The 12,217-nt window shown below is 42.3% G+C and overlaps 1 protein-coding gene across 1 annotated transcript in view; it reads right to left on the bottom strand.

Moving 5' to 3' along the window:
* Positions 1-834: 834 nt before the first annotated feature.
* LOC117548843 (dedicator of cytokinesis protein 7-like) overlaps positions 835-12,217 on the bottom strand; it is a gene marked incomplete in the record, with an annotated part of 29,815 nt that continues 18,432 nt past the window's right edge. Inside the window, 26 exon segments of the mRNA XM_034220338.1 lie at positions 835-2,138; positions 2,769-2,942; positions 3,039-3,145; positions 3,298-3,441; positions 3,805-4,041; positions 4,121-4,210; positions 4,292-4,417; positions 4,750-4,764; positions 4,875-5,006; positions 5,120-5,263; positions 7,412-7,604; positions 7,694-7,794; positions 7,889-8,047; positions 8,412-8,564; positions 9,213-9,347; positions 9,438-9,534; positions 9,658-9,742; positions 9,842-9,968; positions 10,295-10,477; positions 10,752-10,903; positions 11,029-11,198; positions 11,351-11,490; positions 11,775-11,812; positions 11,815-11,877; positions 11,880-11,943; positions 12,043-12,156. Of these exon segments, the coding sequence (XP_034076229.1) occupies positions 2,096-2,138; positions 2,769-2,942; positions 3,039-3,145; positions 3,298-3,441; positions 3,805-4,041; positions 4,121-4,210; positions 4,292-4,417; positions 4,750-4,764; positions 4,875-5,006; positions 5,120-5,263; positions 7,412-7,604; positions 7,694-7,794; positions 7,889-8,047; positions 8,412-8,564; positions 9,213-9,347; positions 9,438-9,534; positions 9,658-9,742; positions 9,842-9,968; positions 10,295-10,477; positions 10,752-10,903; positions 11,029-11,198; positions 11,351-11,490; positions 11,775-11,812; positions 11,815-11,877; positions 11,880-11,943; positions 12,043-12,156 (3,186 nt within the window).

Below are 12,217 nucleotides of genomic sequence, written 5' to 3'. Positions count from 1 at the left end.
TACCGCCACAGGAAATGAAGACTAATGCTATGGAAAAGGAGAGCCAGGAGGACATCTGGATCACATACATCTTGGCCGCATTTTTTCCAACCGTGTAACACAAATAGTGCAGGACTGTGTAAATGTAAAGCACTGGGATTTAGCAGAGGGCTCAGAGTGCTGAGGTTTTCAGGTTGCATGTTTTAAAGTCTACCAAGAACTACAGTAAAATAACCAATCAGTCAATCACAAACCACGTACAGCTGTTCTATCAGAGAGTTAACTGCAGGTCATTCACCACAGAGGTATAGCAGGTGTTGAGTTCCTGATAACAAAGCATAAACGCTGAAGCAGTCCTGTACTAGCAACATACATTGAAAATGCCAGTTTTTGACTCCGACAATAACTCTTTAACCTACAAATAAGAGTCAAGACAGGTGGCAAGAACTACATTTAACTACCTTCAATAAAATAGTTACATGAAGATAGGAGTGTTTAAAGGTGTTTAAGATTGAGTAAGATACAGGAACGGGAAAGCGTTTGTTTTATTAATCTCTGTTTATTTAGTACTTTGTATTTTTGGGTGATGCTATTGTTAGTCTGAGTCTGTCAAATCCTTTTTGTTTTGCTTTGTGTTTAAATATACAATATCCTAACCACTGAAATACTGTATACGCCAGAAAATAAAATAAAAACATATCATAAAAAACTATTTCACAAAAAAACAAATTTTGACCGACAAAATAAATAATACTTACTAATAGTATTGAGTCTCTTTTGGCTGTTAAAGGTAATATCATTTACCTTTACTGTCTATTCTTCAGCTCTGTAGCCCACACAAATAAAAGACCTGAGGCATTGGAAGAAACATTTAATAGAAAGCAGTAGAAAAAAGACATTGTAAATAAATAAAAAAAGTTGATCTAATTGGTAAAAAAAACAGTTTCCAGCCTTGTAAAATAACAAAAGCACGGACATTTTAGTAGTTACAGTGTTAATGTGCTGCAGTTTGTTTACAATAGTGCAATATAATAGATACAGTAGTTGGAAATAGCTACAATGAATATAAATGTGCCACAACCGGGGTGTTGGACACATACAAGACATTTGAAGTTCCTTTGGACAGCATTAAATACAAAATGTATTCAGTTATCAGTCTGTACTGTAGTGTGATAATAACATGTCACAGTTTAGACATGTGTGGGCGAAGGAGATGGCCTGCTTCTGTGATAAACATCTGATGTGACTGCAGTGCATTACAAGAGAATTTCACAGTTTTAAAAACATTTAAATATCCCTTCCCTCCTAAAATTGCTAGGACAGTTCAGGCTGGGACTGAGACCTGAGCTGGCAGCGAAGGAGCCCGGCTCTGCTCTTTAATGAATTCTTATAACGAGCGATAGGCAGATAAATGTGACATCTTGAGGAATGTCAGTTATTTGGTCTGTTGATAACAAAAGAAAACTCCCTGGGACTATTTAATAACCAAAGTCTGGCAGTGACTTCAACCAGGCATAGTTTAGAAAAAATCTCTTCTTAATGAAATAAGGCCAAGACACAAGACAGACGAAGCATAGTGTCTTCGAAAGCAAACACAAGAAGCAAAAGGAAAACATGCGCAAACCCCCAAACGATTTGGATGCAAAATGTGTTTAGCAGCTCATGTCCTGTAAAAACTGAAGTTTAAAGCAGATCAAGCTCAGAGAGATTACTGTAAGGAGACTTCTTCTGAAAGCTTGGTTTAAAAACACTGACATGTCGGAGCCTCGCTCCACATGTCCATGTTTACAGTGCAGATACCCTTCCAGAATAAACATCCGAGGTTTTCTCCTACAGAGGTGTGAGAGTGCCGGTGACGGGGGAGATGGCTTAGCAGGGAGAGAGGAGACAAGTGTGTGTGTGGTGGCAGTGCTGGGGAGGTTGGGGGGGGGGGGGGGGGGGATTATGGCGTGTCTGGGTGGGCCTTAAAATAACGAGCTGGACGAGGGAGAGGACGGCGCGTGTGCTTGTGACAGTTGGTGAGCCATACAGTGGGGGGAGGGGGAACAGACGGGACGAGAGGAGGCTAATTTATAAATCTTTTTTTTTCTTTCTGTTGTTGTCCAGTTGGCGGGCCTCAACAGTCCACTCTGCGGAGACTGGACCTACTGTAGGAGTTCCTGTGAGAGAAAAGCAAGAACAAACATGATTACTTCAAGTGTTATGGTTCATTTTGATAAAAAGTGCATCGGAAAATCTACTAAATCCATAGATATTAATTTGTGTGATTCTTGAATTATTTATGATTAGTTCATTTGAGAGACAAAATCCAACCCAGGGAGAGATAGTTGTGAGAAGTATCTTTCTGTTATACACATTATAATGTGTAACATACAATCTAACATTGACAAACTGATTGTCAGACACTCAATTGTCCTCAGTTTGAAAGCATCCCTCTGGCAGGTGCTGTTGGCTGTAGCTCTGTTTTTGATTATGAAGCAGCAGTCCTCAGGCCCTCACATGCTAACACAGAGCTGGTGCCAAAGGCAGATGAAAACATATGGTGATAGTTTCCATAGTCAAACAGGCTGCAATACTTTGCAAACTTTCTTATAAAAGGGATTGCACATTCTTGGAGAAATGTGACCGTTTTCAGTCCCTGCATTGTGTGTGCAAAAACACAGATTCTATCAGCCTATGACCTGGGGTATGATGCATTTTGGTTTTAAGTTACTCTTGTGTTGGTCAGATGGATTTGAAGAGCAGCATGAGCTCATATTGTGTCTTTCTGTGCGCGTGTCTCAAGTTACCGTTGTGCTTGCGTAGTCTGAGCTGGCAGGCTCCTGTATAGCTGGGGGATCTTGCGGTTGATGAGAGGACCCAGAGCTTCTTTCAGTTTATTGTAATTCCTCTCCATCTCTCTGTGGTACTCCTTCTGATCCGACCCAATCAGCGATTTATTCTTCCTCAGGGCATCCTCACACCTGCACGAAAAAGAGCAGAGGACACATGGGGTGTTTTATTTTTATTTTTATTAGGTACACAGCAGTCTGCGTCTGGGACGTGGAGTGTGTCATCACCTCTTTGTGAAGTCTTTAAAGCAGAGGCGCAGCTTGTTGTGATGACGGAACAGCTTTGGGTCATCAGGAATGTCGGAGAGAAAGACCTGCGCCACCTCCAGGGGGCCCTGTGAAGGAGAGACGGTTACATCTCTGCTCAGGAATGTCCCAGGCTCTCAACACAGTTTTGGATGGGATTAATATTTCAGGAGGATGTGGGATTTTGACATTTTAAATGCATTACAGTCATACGTCATGAGTAAAGCACTTAAGCAGGCACCTGGTTGACGGTGGTGCCCACAGAGCCCTGCAGCACCATCTGCAGCATCTTGGCGTCCGCAGGGTCCTGGTTTGTAGCGAAGGCGAGCTCCTGAGTCTTCTTCTGCATGTCCTCAATGGCCACCTCCATGGGGACAAGAATGATCTGGAGAACAAAGAGACAGAAATAGTTGACTTCTTTTCCCCCATGCACTACATCCATATAATAGCAAATATTTCCCTAAAACAGCAGCTTTGTTTGCTAAAAATGTGAGTCCTCATACAACCATTTTATTTTATTTACTTCTTTCTTCTATTTGTCTGTAACTTCAAAAATAAATGTATTAATTTAAAGGCAAAACATAATATTTGTTCAATACCTAATCTGGGAGTTCTTTTGCATTTTATCTTTCAATTTCAACAACATTTACCGCAAGTTTAAAACTACGTTGTAATCAAGGACAAAATAGGTGATGATCTTTGCAGTTTAGTTGTATGGAAACATGACACAAAGAGCCGAGACACACACCTCCTCCTTGTGGATAACGTTGATGCGTGTCTTGATGTAAGGGAACGCGTGAGACGTTGTGAGGATGCTTTTGCGTTTGTACTGCTCGTTCAGGTCTCCGTGGGCCCGGCCGTCCAGAGTGAAGGGAGTACAGTACATGAAAGTACGCAGGTTGTAGTTCTTGTCAAAGTACGTGATTCTTTCCTTTAGCTCGTATGTGTCGAAGAAGGGCTCGACATAGGTGATCTGGAGGTAGGCCTGAAACAACAACCAACAACACAATTACAACTTTTGCTAATTCTGTATTGATTTACACTTAATGTACGTGTAATACTACCTTGTTGGGATCCAGTTTGTTTTTGTCCACTGGGTTGGAGTCCTTGATAATTTCAACTACGTCATCCCCGTACCTCTCTGCGTAGAACTCCTGTGTATTAAAAGGATTCATGTTTAGAGATATGATTCTCATTAATCATTATTGACACCTTTGTTCGAGTAGTTTACATGCCTCGAGTCTGTGGGAGATCTCGGCTAACTTGGTGATGGATGGCTCCTTGTAGACAAACTCCTGTTCATCCAGGTCTCCAAACCGGCAGCCATAGAAACCCACCCGGAAGTAGGTCCCAAACATTCTCTAAACACTGAAGACAGGATACGAGATAAGATTATTTTAAAGTTGAAATATGTAAACTGAGCGAAAGAAAAATACTTTAGTAAGACAAAGAGAAAATATATATCTAGACTAAGAATTATTTCACAACAGTAATGCGGGGGGAAAAGAGATGGAAAGTGTTTTGTAAGAGGGGCTTGAGAAATGTCAAAGTGAAAACCACTCACCAGTAACATGTCACCGGAGAGAAGAGGACCAGCAATAAGAAAGAAAACATTGTCAGAACAGAAAAAAATGAATTTCTGAAACAATTTTATCTCACATGTAATATTCTTAATAACAAATGAACATGTTACCTCCCATCCCGAACTCTGAAAAAGTGGAAAAAAGAAACGATACATAAGATGGAATCCAGAATGAAGTATATTTTCTCATAAACACTCAGAGGGCAGTTTTTGCTGGTGATTTCAGGTCAACTCACTTGGTTGTAGACTTTGTTGAAGGCATCCTGCAGCTTCCCGTGGACAGTCGCCAGCTTTTTGAAGTCCCTGTTGGCTTCATGGATGGGCAGCAGAATCTTGTATACTTCATTTATGGCCTCGTACATGGCGGCCTGGGGTTACAGCACAACAGAAAGCCAGTTTCAAACATTGCGCCCAACACTCCTTCAGCCATGTTGATGCTGCAACAGTCTGTCCCCATGTGGTCGGAGAATACGAGTCGTACCATGTTGAAAGAGGCAGCTGCTTGCTCCAGGAGGCCCACCAGGCCGGACTCACTGAAGTACTTGCCAGCACAAATCCCCTCCTCCTCCGGAGACAGGACGTCATCGGACACAGCTGACTCTTCCAATACATTGGAGGAAATATTCTGAGAGGAAAAATCAAGAAGTGAGAAGAAGAAAAATACAGTCTTATACATACAGAGAACTGAAGTGACCCATTCACAGCAGTGCCTCTTTCCCGGGTGGCAGCAGGTTACACAAAATAAATCAAAGTCCAGGATACTAAGATAGATAATATTTGAATAACCTTTTACATTTAAAATCAATAAGGGAGCAAGTACGCATTTTCCATGTTGCTTTATCAGATTCCCTTTCTGCTTGATTGCTAACAGGTGGGCCATTAAATCATCAGCTGCTGCTTGAGGGGAAAATCCAACAAGTTCCCATTCTGTTATAAAATCCATCCATCCTGTCATGAACAATAATGTTATAAACAGGGGTGCACATCACTTTTTTGCCCTGGTTCTCAAAGGAGCACCTGGAGATGTTGCTTGGTGCTCATCCTTAAAATGAAATAAACCGTAACTTTTGAGGGGGTCTTGACTTTATTTGCCAGACACACGGCACTGAACACAAATGATAAGATAAGATGGACTTTTATTAATCCCTCGTGGGGAAATTGTTTCTCTGCATTTGACCCATCCTGTGTTAGGAGCAGAATATCTTTCTCTATCGCAAATATCTTTCTCTCTCTCCCCTCTCCTCTCTTTTCTCTCCTCTTCTCTCTTTTCTCTTCTCTCTCTCCTTCTCTCCTCTCTCTCTCTCAATGTTGGTACGCAAATACGCCTTTTTTCAAATGACCCGGTGCTCGTTTTTTGGCGGAGGTGCGCATGCGCACCAGTTATGTGCAGCCCTGGTTATAAATACATCGTCTTCCATTTCAGATCCGCAGAGCTTTTTCCGTGGACTCCTTTAAAAGCAAACTCAAAATCTCTTCGCATCTGTCTTCTCATTTCCATCACCTAGTTTCCATCTACATTACAATAGGGTCTCAGCCCCATTTGGGGTTAGCAATGGTGTCAGACAAGGTGGAATGATGTCCCCAGTTCTTTTTAACCTTTATATTGATGATCTGTCCAAGCGACTGAAAGCCTGTAATACTGGATGCATGATTGGTAGTACTCTAGTGAACCATATTATGTATGCAGATGGTCTTCAGCAGCTTCTTGCTGTTTGTTCTGTGTATGGTGTGGAACATGACATCAAATACAACGCCAGTAAGAGTGCTGTCATGATCTTTAGAACCAAAGAAGATACATTTTAAAGATTTTAAATTGTCTGATATTAATCTTAGTGTTTGTAATAAGTTAAAATATCTTGGACACTTTATTACAGAACAAATGACAGATGATGAAGATATTTATAGGCAATGCCGCATGATGTATGCACAAGCAAACATTCTCCTACGTAAGTTTGGTGCATGTACAGATGGAGTGAAGATGTCTCTGTTCAGAGCATATTGCACACCGCTCTATACGGCACATTTGTGGTTAAACTACAGAAAAGCAAGTTTACGGAAACTTCAAGTAGCTTATAATGATGCCATGAGAATATTGCTGAAGAGACCTCGATGGTCTAGTGCAAGTGACATGTTTGTGGCTGCAGGAGTCAATACTCTACAAGCTGTTTTAAGAAATCTTATGTATAAATGTATTTGCCGGCTTAATGACTCTGATAATGAAATCCTCTTGGCCTTATCGAACATAAGGTTTAGTACTACACGCTACCAATCGCAGCTGTGGAGACATTGGTATAGTTGTCTCTTTGTAGGACACTGATTTAAATTATTCTTAAATTATGAATTATTTTTATGCTGTGTATGTAATTTATTATATGTAATGTCTCTAATAAAGTTTTCATTCATTACCATCACTTCAGTCACATGGCAATATTTATGTTGATGTATAATGTTTTTATAATTTTAATGCTATGACGTTTGTATTTTGTTTTTGTCTTTGCTTTTGTTTGCTTTGAGGCATTTCTTGTGATTTGTGGCTATAATAAATGAGTGCTATTTCATTTCATTTTCATCATGATACACAAGACTGACTTTTTCTACACACAATTTTTTTTAGTAAAATGATGTCTATCTTACAATCCTGAATCTTTTTGTTTTATATAAAATATCATATTTGCACTTTCAAACAATTGCAGGCTTGAGTCTTGGTTCCACTTTCTATCTCATTCTGCCGTACTGCTGTAAGGAGAGTGAGCCTCCAACAGCGTGCACTGACCTGAAAGGTGACACATCCGATGGGCAGGTAGCGGCAGTCCTCCAGCATGTTGAGGTATTCTGCCACCAGCGCTGCGCTGTGGACCAGACAGTGGGCCGCCTCAGCGTGGTTCCCTCTCTCAGAGTGTTTCCCCGCCATGTTCTGGAGCCACGTCAGGCGCAGGTCAGGGGAGTTCTGGTAGCCCTTTGCGATCCTGGGAAAAGAAAAACAGTCAAATATCAGAGTCTTTATTTGAGACACTTTCTTGTTGTTTGCAAGCCGTATTCATGTGCGTTGCCGTACCTGTACATCAGGTCAATGAGCATCTCTGGATCCTGCTGATGCTCTTTCATTTTTACAGTGTCAGTAAGAATCATGTGTAGGTTGAACACCAGATCCTGGACCTGCAGTTTCAAAGAGCAACACAGCACATTAGTATACAAGTCTTATCCATCTTTGCTGTTCCTGATTACACTTTTGTACAGAAGCGTTACATGCCTGCTCTGGGAAAGGCGTGTCTCGCAGCTCCAGGTCCTCCTCAGCATACGTCAGGATCGTCTTGAGCGAATGGCGAAGATGATCCTCGTTGAAGTTTTGCGACGTTCCCACCAGAGACGACAGGGACATTGTGACTTGCATCTTCACTCTAGCGAAGTTCTGGTAAAAGGGTGAAGTTAGGAAAGAGTGTGACTCAGTATCAATAAAGCATCTATTCCTCAAACATCCAGTACAGTCCATTACGTCCATTTTGTTTTACTGATATGTTACTTGTTAGACACTTTTCATCCAAAGCGACTTACATACTCAATACTGTGGACAATCACCACAGGAGCAATTTGGGGTGAAGTGTCTTGCCCAGGGACACAAGGACATGCTGACTGCAGTGGGGTTTGAACCTGTGCCCCCCTGATCTGAACACCAATGCACAATCCACTGCGCCACACACCTCCCCATGTCCCCGATTATTACAAGAATACTAAAAAAAGATGGTCAACGATGCAAAGACAGTGTCCAGACTTACATTTCCAATCTCAAAGTTCTGCCTCATGAGCAGGTACAGAGAGGCGGAGGCGTGACTTCGGACCGAGCCGACGCTGCTGCCGCAGTGACGGAGGAGACGCAGGCACAGGTCGGCACAGAGCTCCGTGTCCTCCTCAAACAGCATCTCTGGGAACTACACACACAAACACACTTTCATCTTGTATGCAATGTATTATTACATGTATTATAGTCAGTCTCATTGACATCAAGGTCTCTTTTCCAAGAGAGACAGCAGAAAAAGAAACATTCACAACTACACAATAAACAAAACAGTCAAAAGCATCACAAAAAAACACTGGATAGTAAAGCTTTAAAATCTTTAAGGGAATGTAGAATTGTTGGTTTAGGGATATGTGCGGCTCATTTCATTAAAAAAGGTGTATAGAAACATTTCCTGCCAAAATCAGTGCGTGCATGAGGGATATCTAAGTTTAAGTAGATAAAGGATATTGTACTGTATTAGATTTAAACGAGAAAATATAATGTTAGGTTGTTTGTAAACTTGAACGGTAGAGCTTTAAAACGTATAACATAAAAGGAATATTTATTTTGGAATGCAATAAAATAAAAGATATGCAGAGTAAAATATACACCTGAAATAATTTAGTTGTTTTCCTTAAATAGTGTTAAAATGTGTCAGTTGGTGTTAGATTCTTAACAAGGAAGGAAAACAATGTAAAAAGGAAAATGTGTAACTTTTGACAATATTTAAGCTGCATTGACATCAGATTGCTAAACACTAACTAACTAAATATAATAGAGAAATGTTTGCATGATGTACCTTGAAGACCAGAGCCCTCTGTGTAGTGAAGCAGTGCTGCAGGAAGAGGGCGCTCTGGTTGCCTGCCATGCTGTGGAGGAGCACTCTCAGCACTCCACCCAGAACACTCTCCTTCAGCTCCGAGGCCACCACAGTCTGACAGAGAGACACCAAAATTACAGCAAGACATTTCTACACAAAGTGGACATTACTGCACGGGTGGGCGTGAGTTGATGATTGGTTTACCTTGACAACAATCTCCAGAGTGTCCAGTACTACCAGAGAGGCCTCTGTTGCTAAGTTTCCATCCACCACTGACTCCTGCTCCATCTCAGCTTTAGTCCTGTAAGGTGTTATTTCACAACCATCAGTATAACATTCAGACACTATTTAGAAGAAGAGACAGCATGGTATACCACGTTTATGATTTAAATTGTAATCACTAAATAAATGAATGTAAACATACTTATCGACTCTGTCTGTATTTTGTCTCCAGTGCGTGACATTCTTCCGCCACCGAACGTTCTCCTGACTGCCGTAGGGACTCCTTTCTAGAAAAGTAAACACATTATATACATCGATTAACACAAATATATAAATAACCAGAAGCTACACCCTGTGACACATTACCGCGCTCTCATGCTACTGACCTCTGCAGCGGCGGACCATCTCCTGACGAGCCCCGATGGTGCCCAGAATGGCCTCCTCCAGTCGGGCCTTCATGTCCTGGGACTTTTTAAACGTCAGGCTGTTGATTCTCTCCAGAGCCTTTTTCCCCTACAAAAATCACACAAAAACAAACCAGGGAAAATATAAAAAACATGTTTCAATTAAATCTAAACCTCCAGTAAAAATAAGAGGGGGCAACATTTGTATTAACTTCAGTAAGACTCAATTCATGAACAGTTATAAACTACAAAAAAAACAAAGTACACCGCACTAGTAATAAATCAACATTAGCAACTTTTTTAAAACTTCTACTGACATAATTGTAATATTGTGAAGCAGCTCTGGTACGTCCAAATTGAGCACCTGGTTTTAACTTGTTTTGATTGTATAAATGATAAAGACTCTATAGTAGTGACACAGCATGGTTATTGTACCTTGTATTCAAAGCAGGAGACACAGAGATGCAGCAGGTCCAGCAGGCGGTTGATTTGCAGCACAGACAGATCAGACACCCAGCGCTCCAGGAGAACAGCATCTGCATTCTTCAGCACCCACAGGAAGCTCACCAGCAGAGTCCTGCTGCATTCGGCAGACAGAGAGCTGGACTGGCGCCCAGCCTGGTGGAGAAAAATACACAAACTCAGAGCCAGTCTTTTAATCCGCCTCAGAACAAAATGGCTGTTTACAGTGAGGAACGGAACAGAGAGCCATCTACAGGCTTAGAGGAGCAGTTGTAATAACATTGTAGCAACAACATGAGATAATGCAAACGCTGAATGTCTGCTTGGAGTTACAGAAAGGCCAGAGTGGTGTCTGCTGAGCAGCAGCCTCCCACTCAGAGGTCAGCCTGTAGGGCCGGGGGGCAGCCTGACCCCCGCCACTATCACTCACCGCTGTGGGCAGCGCAAACGGGTTGGCTTTGACATGCGGCAAAGGGGAGCCGGCAATCGCCATGGCAACAGACTGACTGATAGTGCTGCCGCTGTCTGGGTCAGTATCGTCGGCGTGGGCTGTGCTATGGCGCCCCCGAGCAGGCGAGGAGTCTAGGAAGAAAACGAGAAAAGCACTCAATAAATACTGGAAACATTTTTTCAACTGAAATGAATGTGCGGAGGAGGTGCATCGCCATAACGACAATATCGGTGGGTGGCATATATGTTGTGCTTACCAGAGAAGTCGTGGAGCTGATGGAAGGTCTCCATGACGATGGGGACGAGTGGCAGGTAGAGCTGAGCGATGTGGGCTCTGACCTGAGGGTCGGTGTAACGGGGGTCTGCATCATGGCTGCACAGCAGGGAGTGAACAGCACTAATGGCCTTTTTATGAAGGAAAAACACCCTGTTGGTAAAAAAAGAGAATATCAGCATATTTCTTGGTTCCTCGCTGTGAGCAGTACTGTGTCTCATTTTAAAGTTCACACTTTGTTGATCCCTAAAGGAGAACTGAATGAAACTCCTGGTTCTTATATAGTGTAACCAGTAAGAACCTACCCTTCTCCTTCAGGATCAAGGATGAGGGAGAGTTCAGTAAGCATCAGGCCAGACAGGAAGTGCTGCTGACGGAAAGGGACGGAGAGCTCAAACATGGTGGCTACACCCTGGTCCTGCACCATACTGGAAAACGCTGAACTCTGAGGATACAGAGTGAGATGAGATTGAAGGAAATAAGTATAGACAAAATAATAGGGCTTAATCAAATAGCTTAAAGTAACATTCATAACTTTCACATTCAGATTATAAAAAAAAAAAAAAAAGGATTTTGTTGAGGTGTTTTCGGGGTGATGACATCATAAAATATGACGACAGACATACAAAGCTTCTTTTGAAAAAGGTCAATAGAAGCTTTCAATGTAAAAAAAAGTATATTAAAGCAACTTAAATCAGATATATTGTGTTTTTCCCGCCCGCTTAGTACCTGTGAGGTGGTGGAGGAGGTGGAGGGGGAGGGGGAGGTGGGGGGCTGAGAGTGGAGCACGGCAGGTTGAGGATGACGTAGTGCTCGTGGCTGCACACGAGAGAGTGAAGTCCACCTCAGGGCAATCAGAGAGCTGGGGTTCTGCGCCGTGTGAAAGCTTGTTGGCAATCTGTTTAACACACCAATTTGTTTAAAACAGTATCAAATGTGCCCGGGAGCTTTAGGGTTTAAAGTGTTTGATATCAAAGGAAAACAGGGAGAGGAGCACCTGTTTGTAGTAGGAGCGGATGAGGTTGAACACAAAGCCCCGGTCCATGAGAGACAGCAGGTCATTCAGGAAAAAAGCCAGACTGCTATTCAACCTCTCCACAAGCTCCACATCCTGAGAGAGAGAGGGAGAGAGGGAGAGAGAGAGAGAGAGGGAGAGAGAGAGAGAGAGAGAG

This window comes from Gymnodraco acuticeps, unplaced genomic scaffold (genome assembly GCF_902827175.1).
Source record: "Gymnodraco acuticeps unplaced genomic scaffold, fGymAcu1.1, whole genome shotgun sequence".
Lineage (NCBI taxonomy): Eukaryota > Metazoa > Chordata > Actinopteri > Perciformes > Bathydraconidae > Gymnodraco > Gymnodraco acuticeps.
This window is presented reverse-complemented; position numbering and strand designations above follow the sequence as displayed.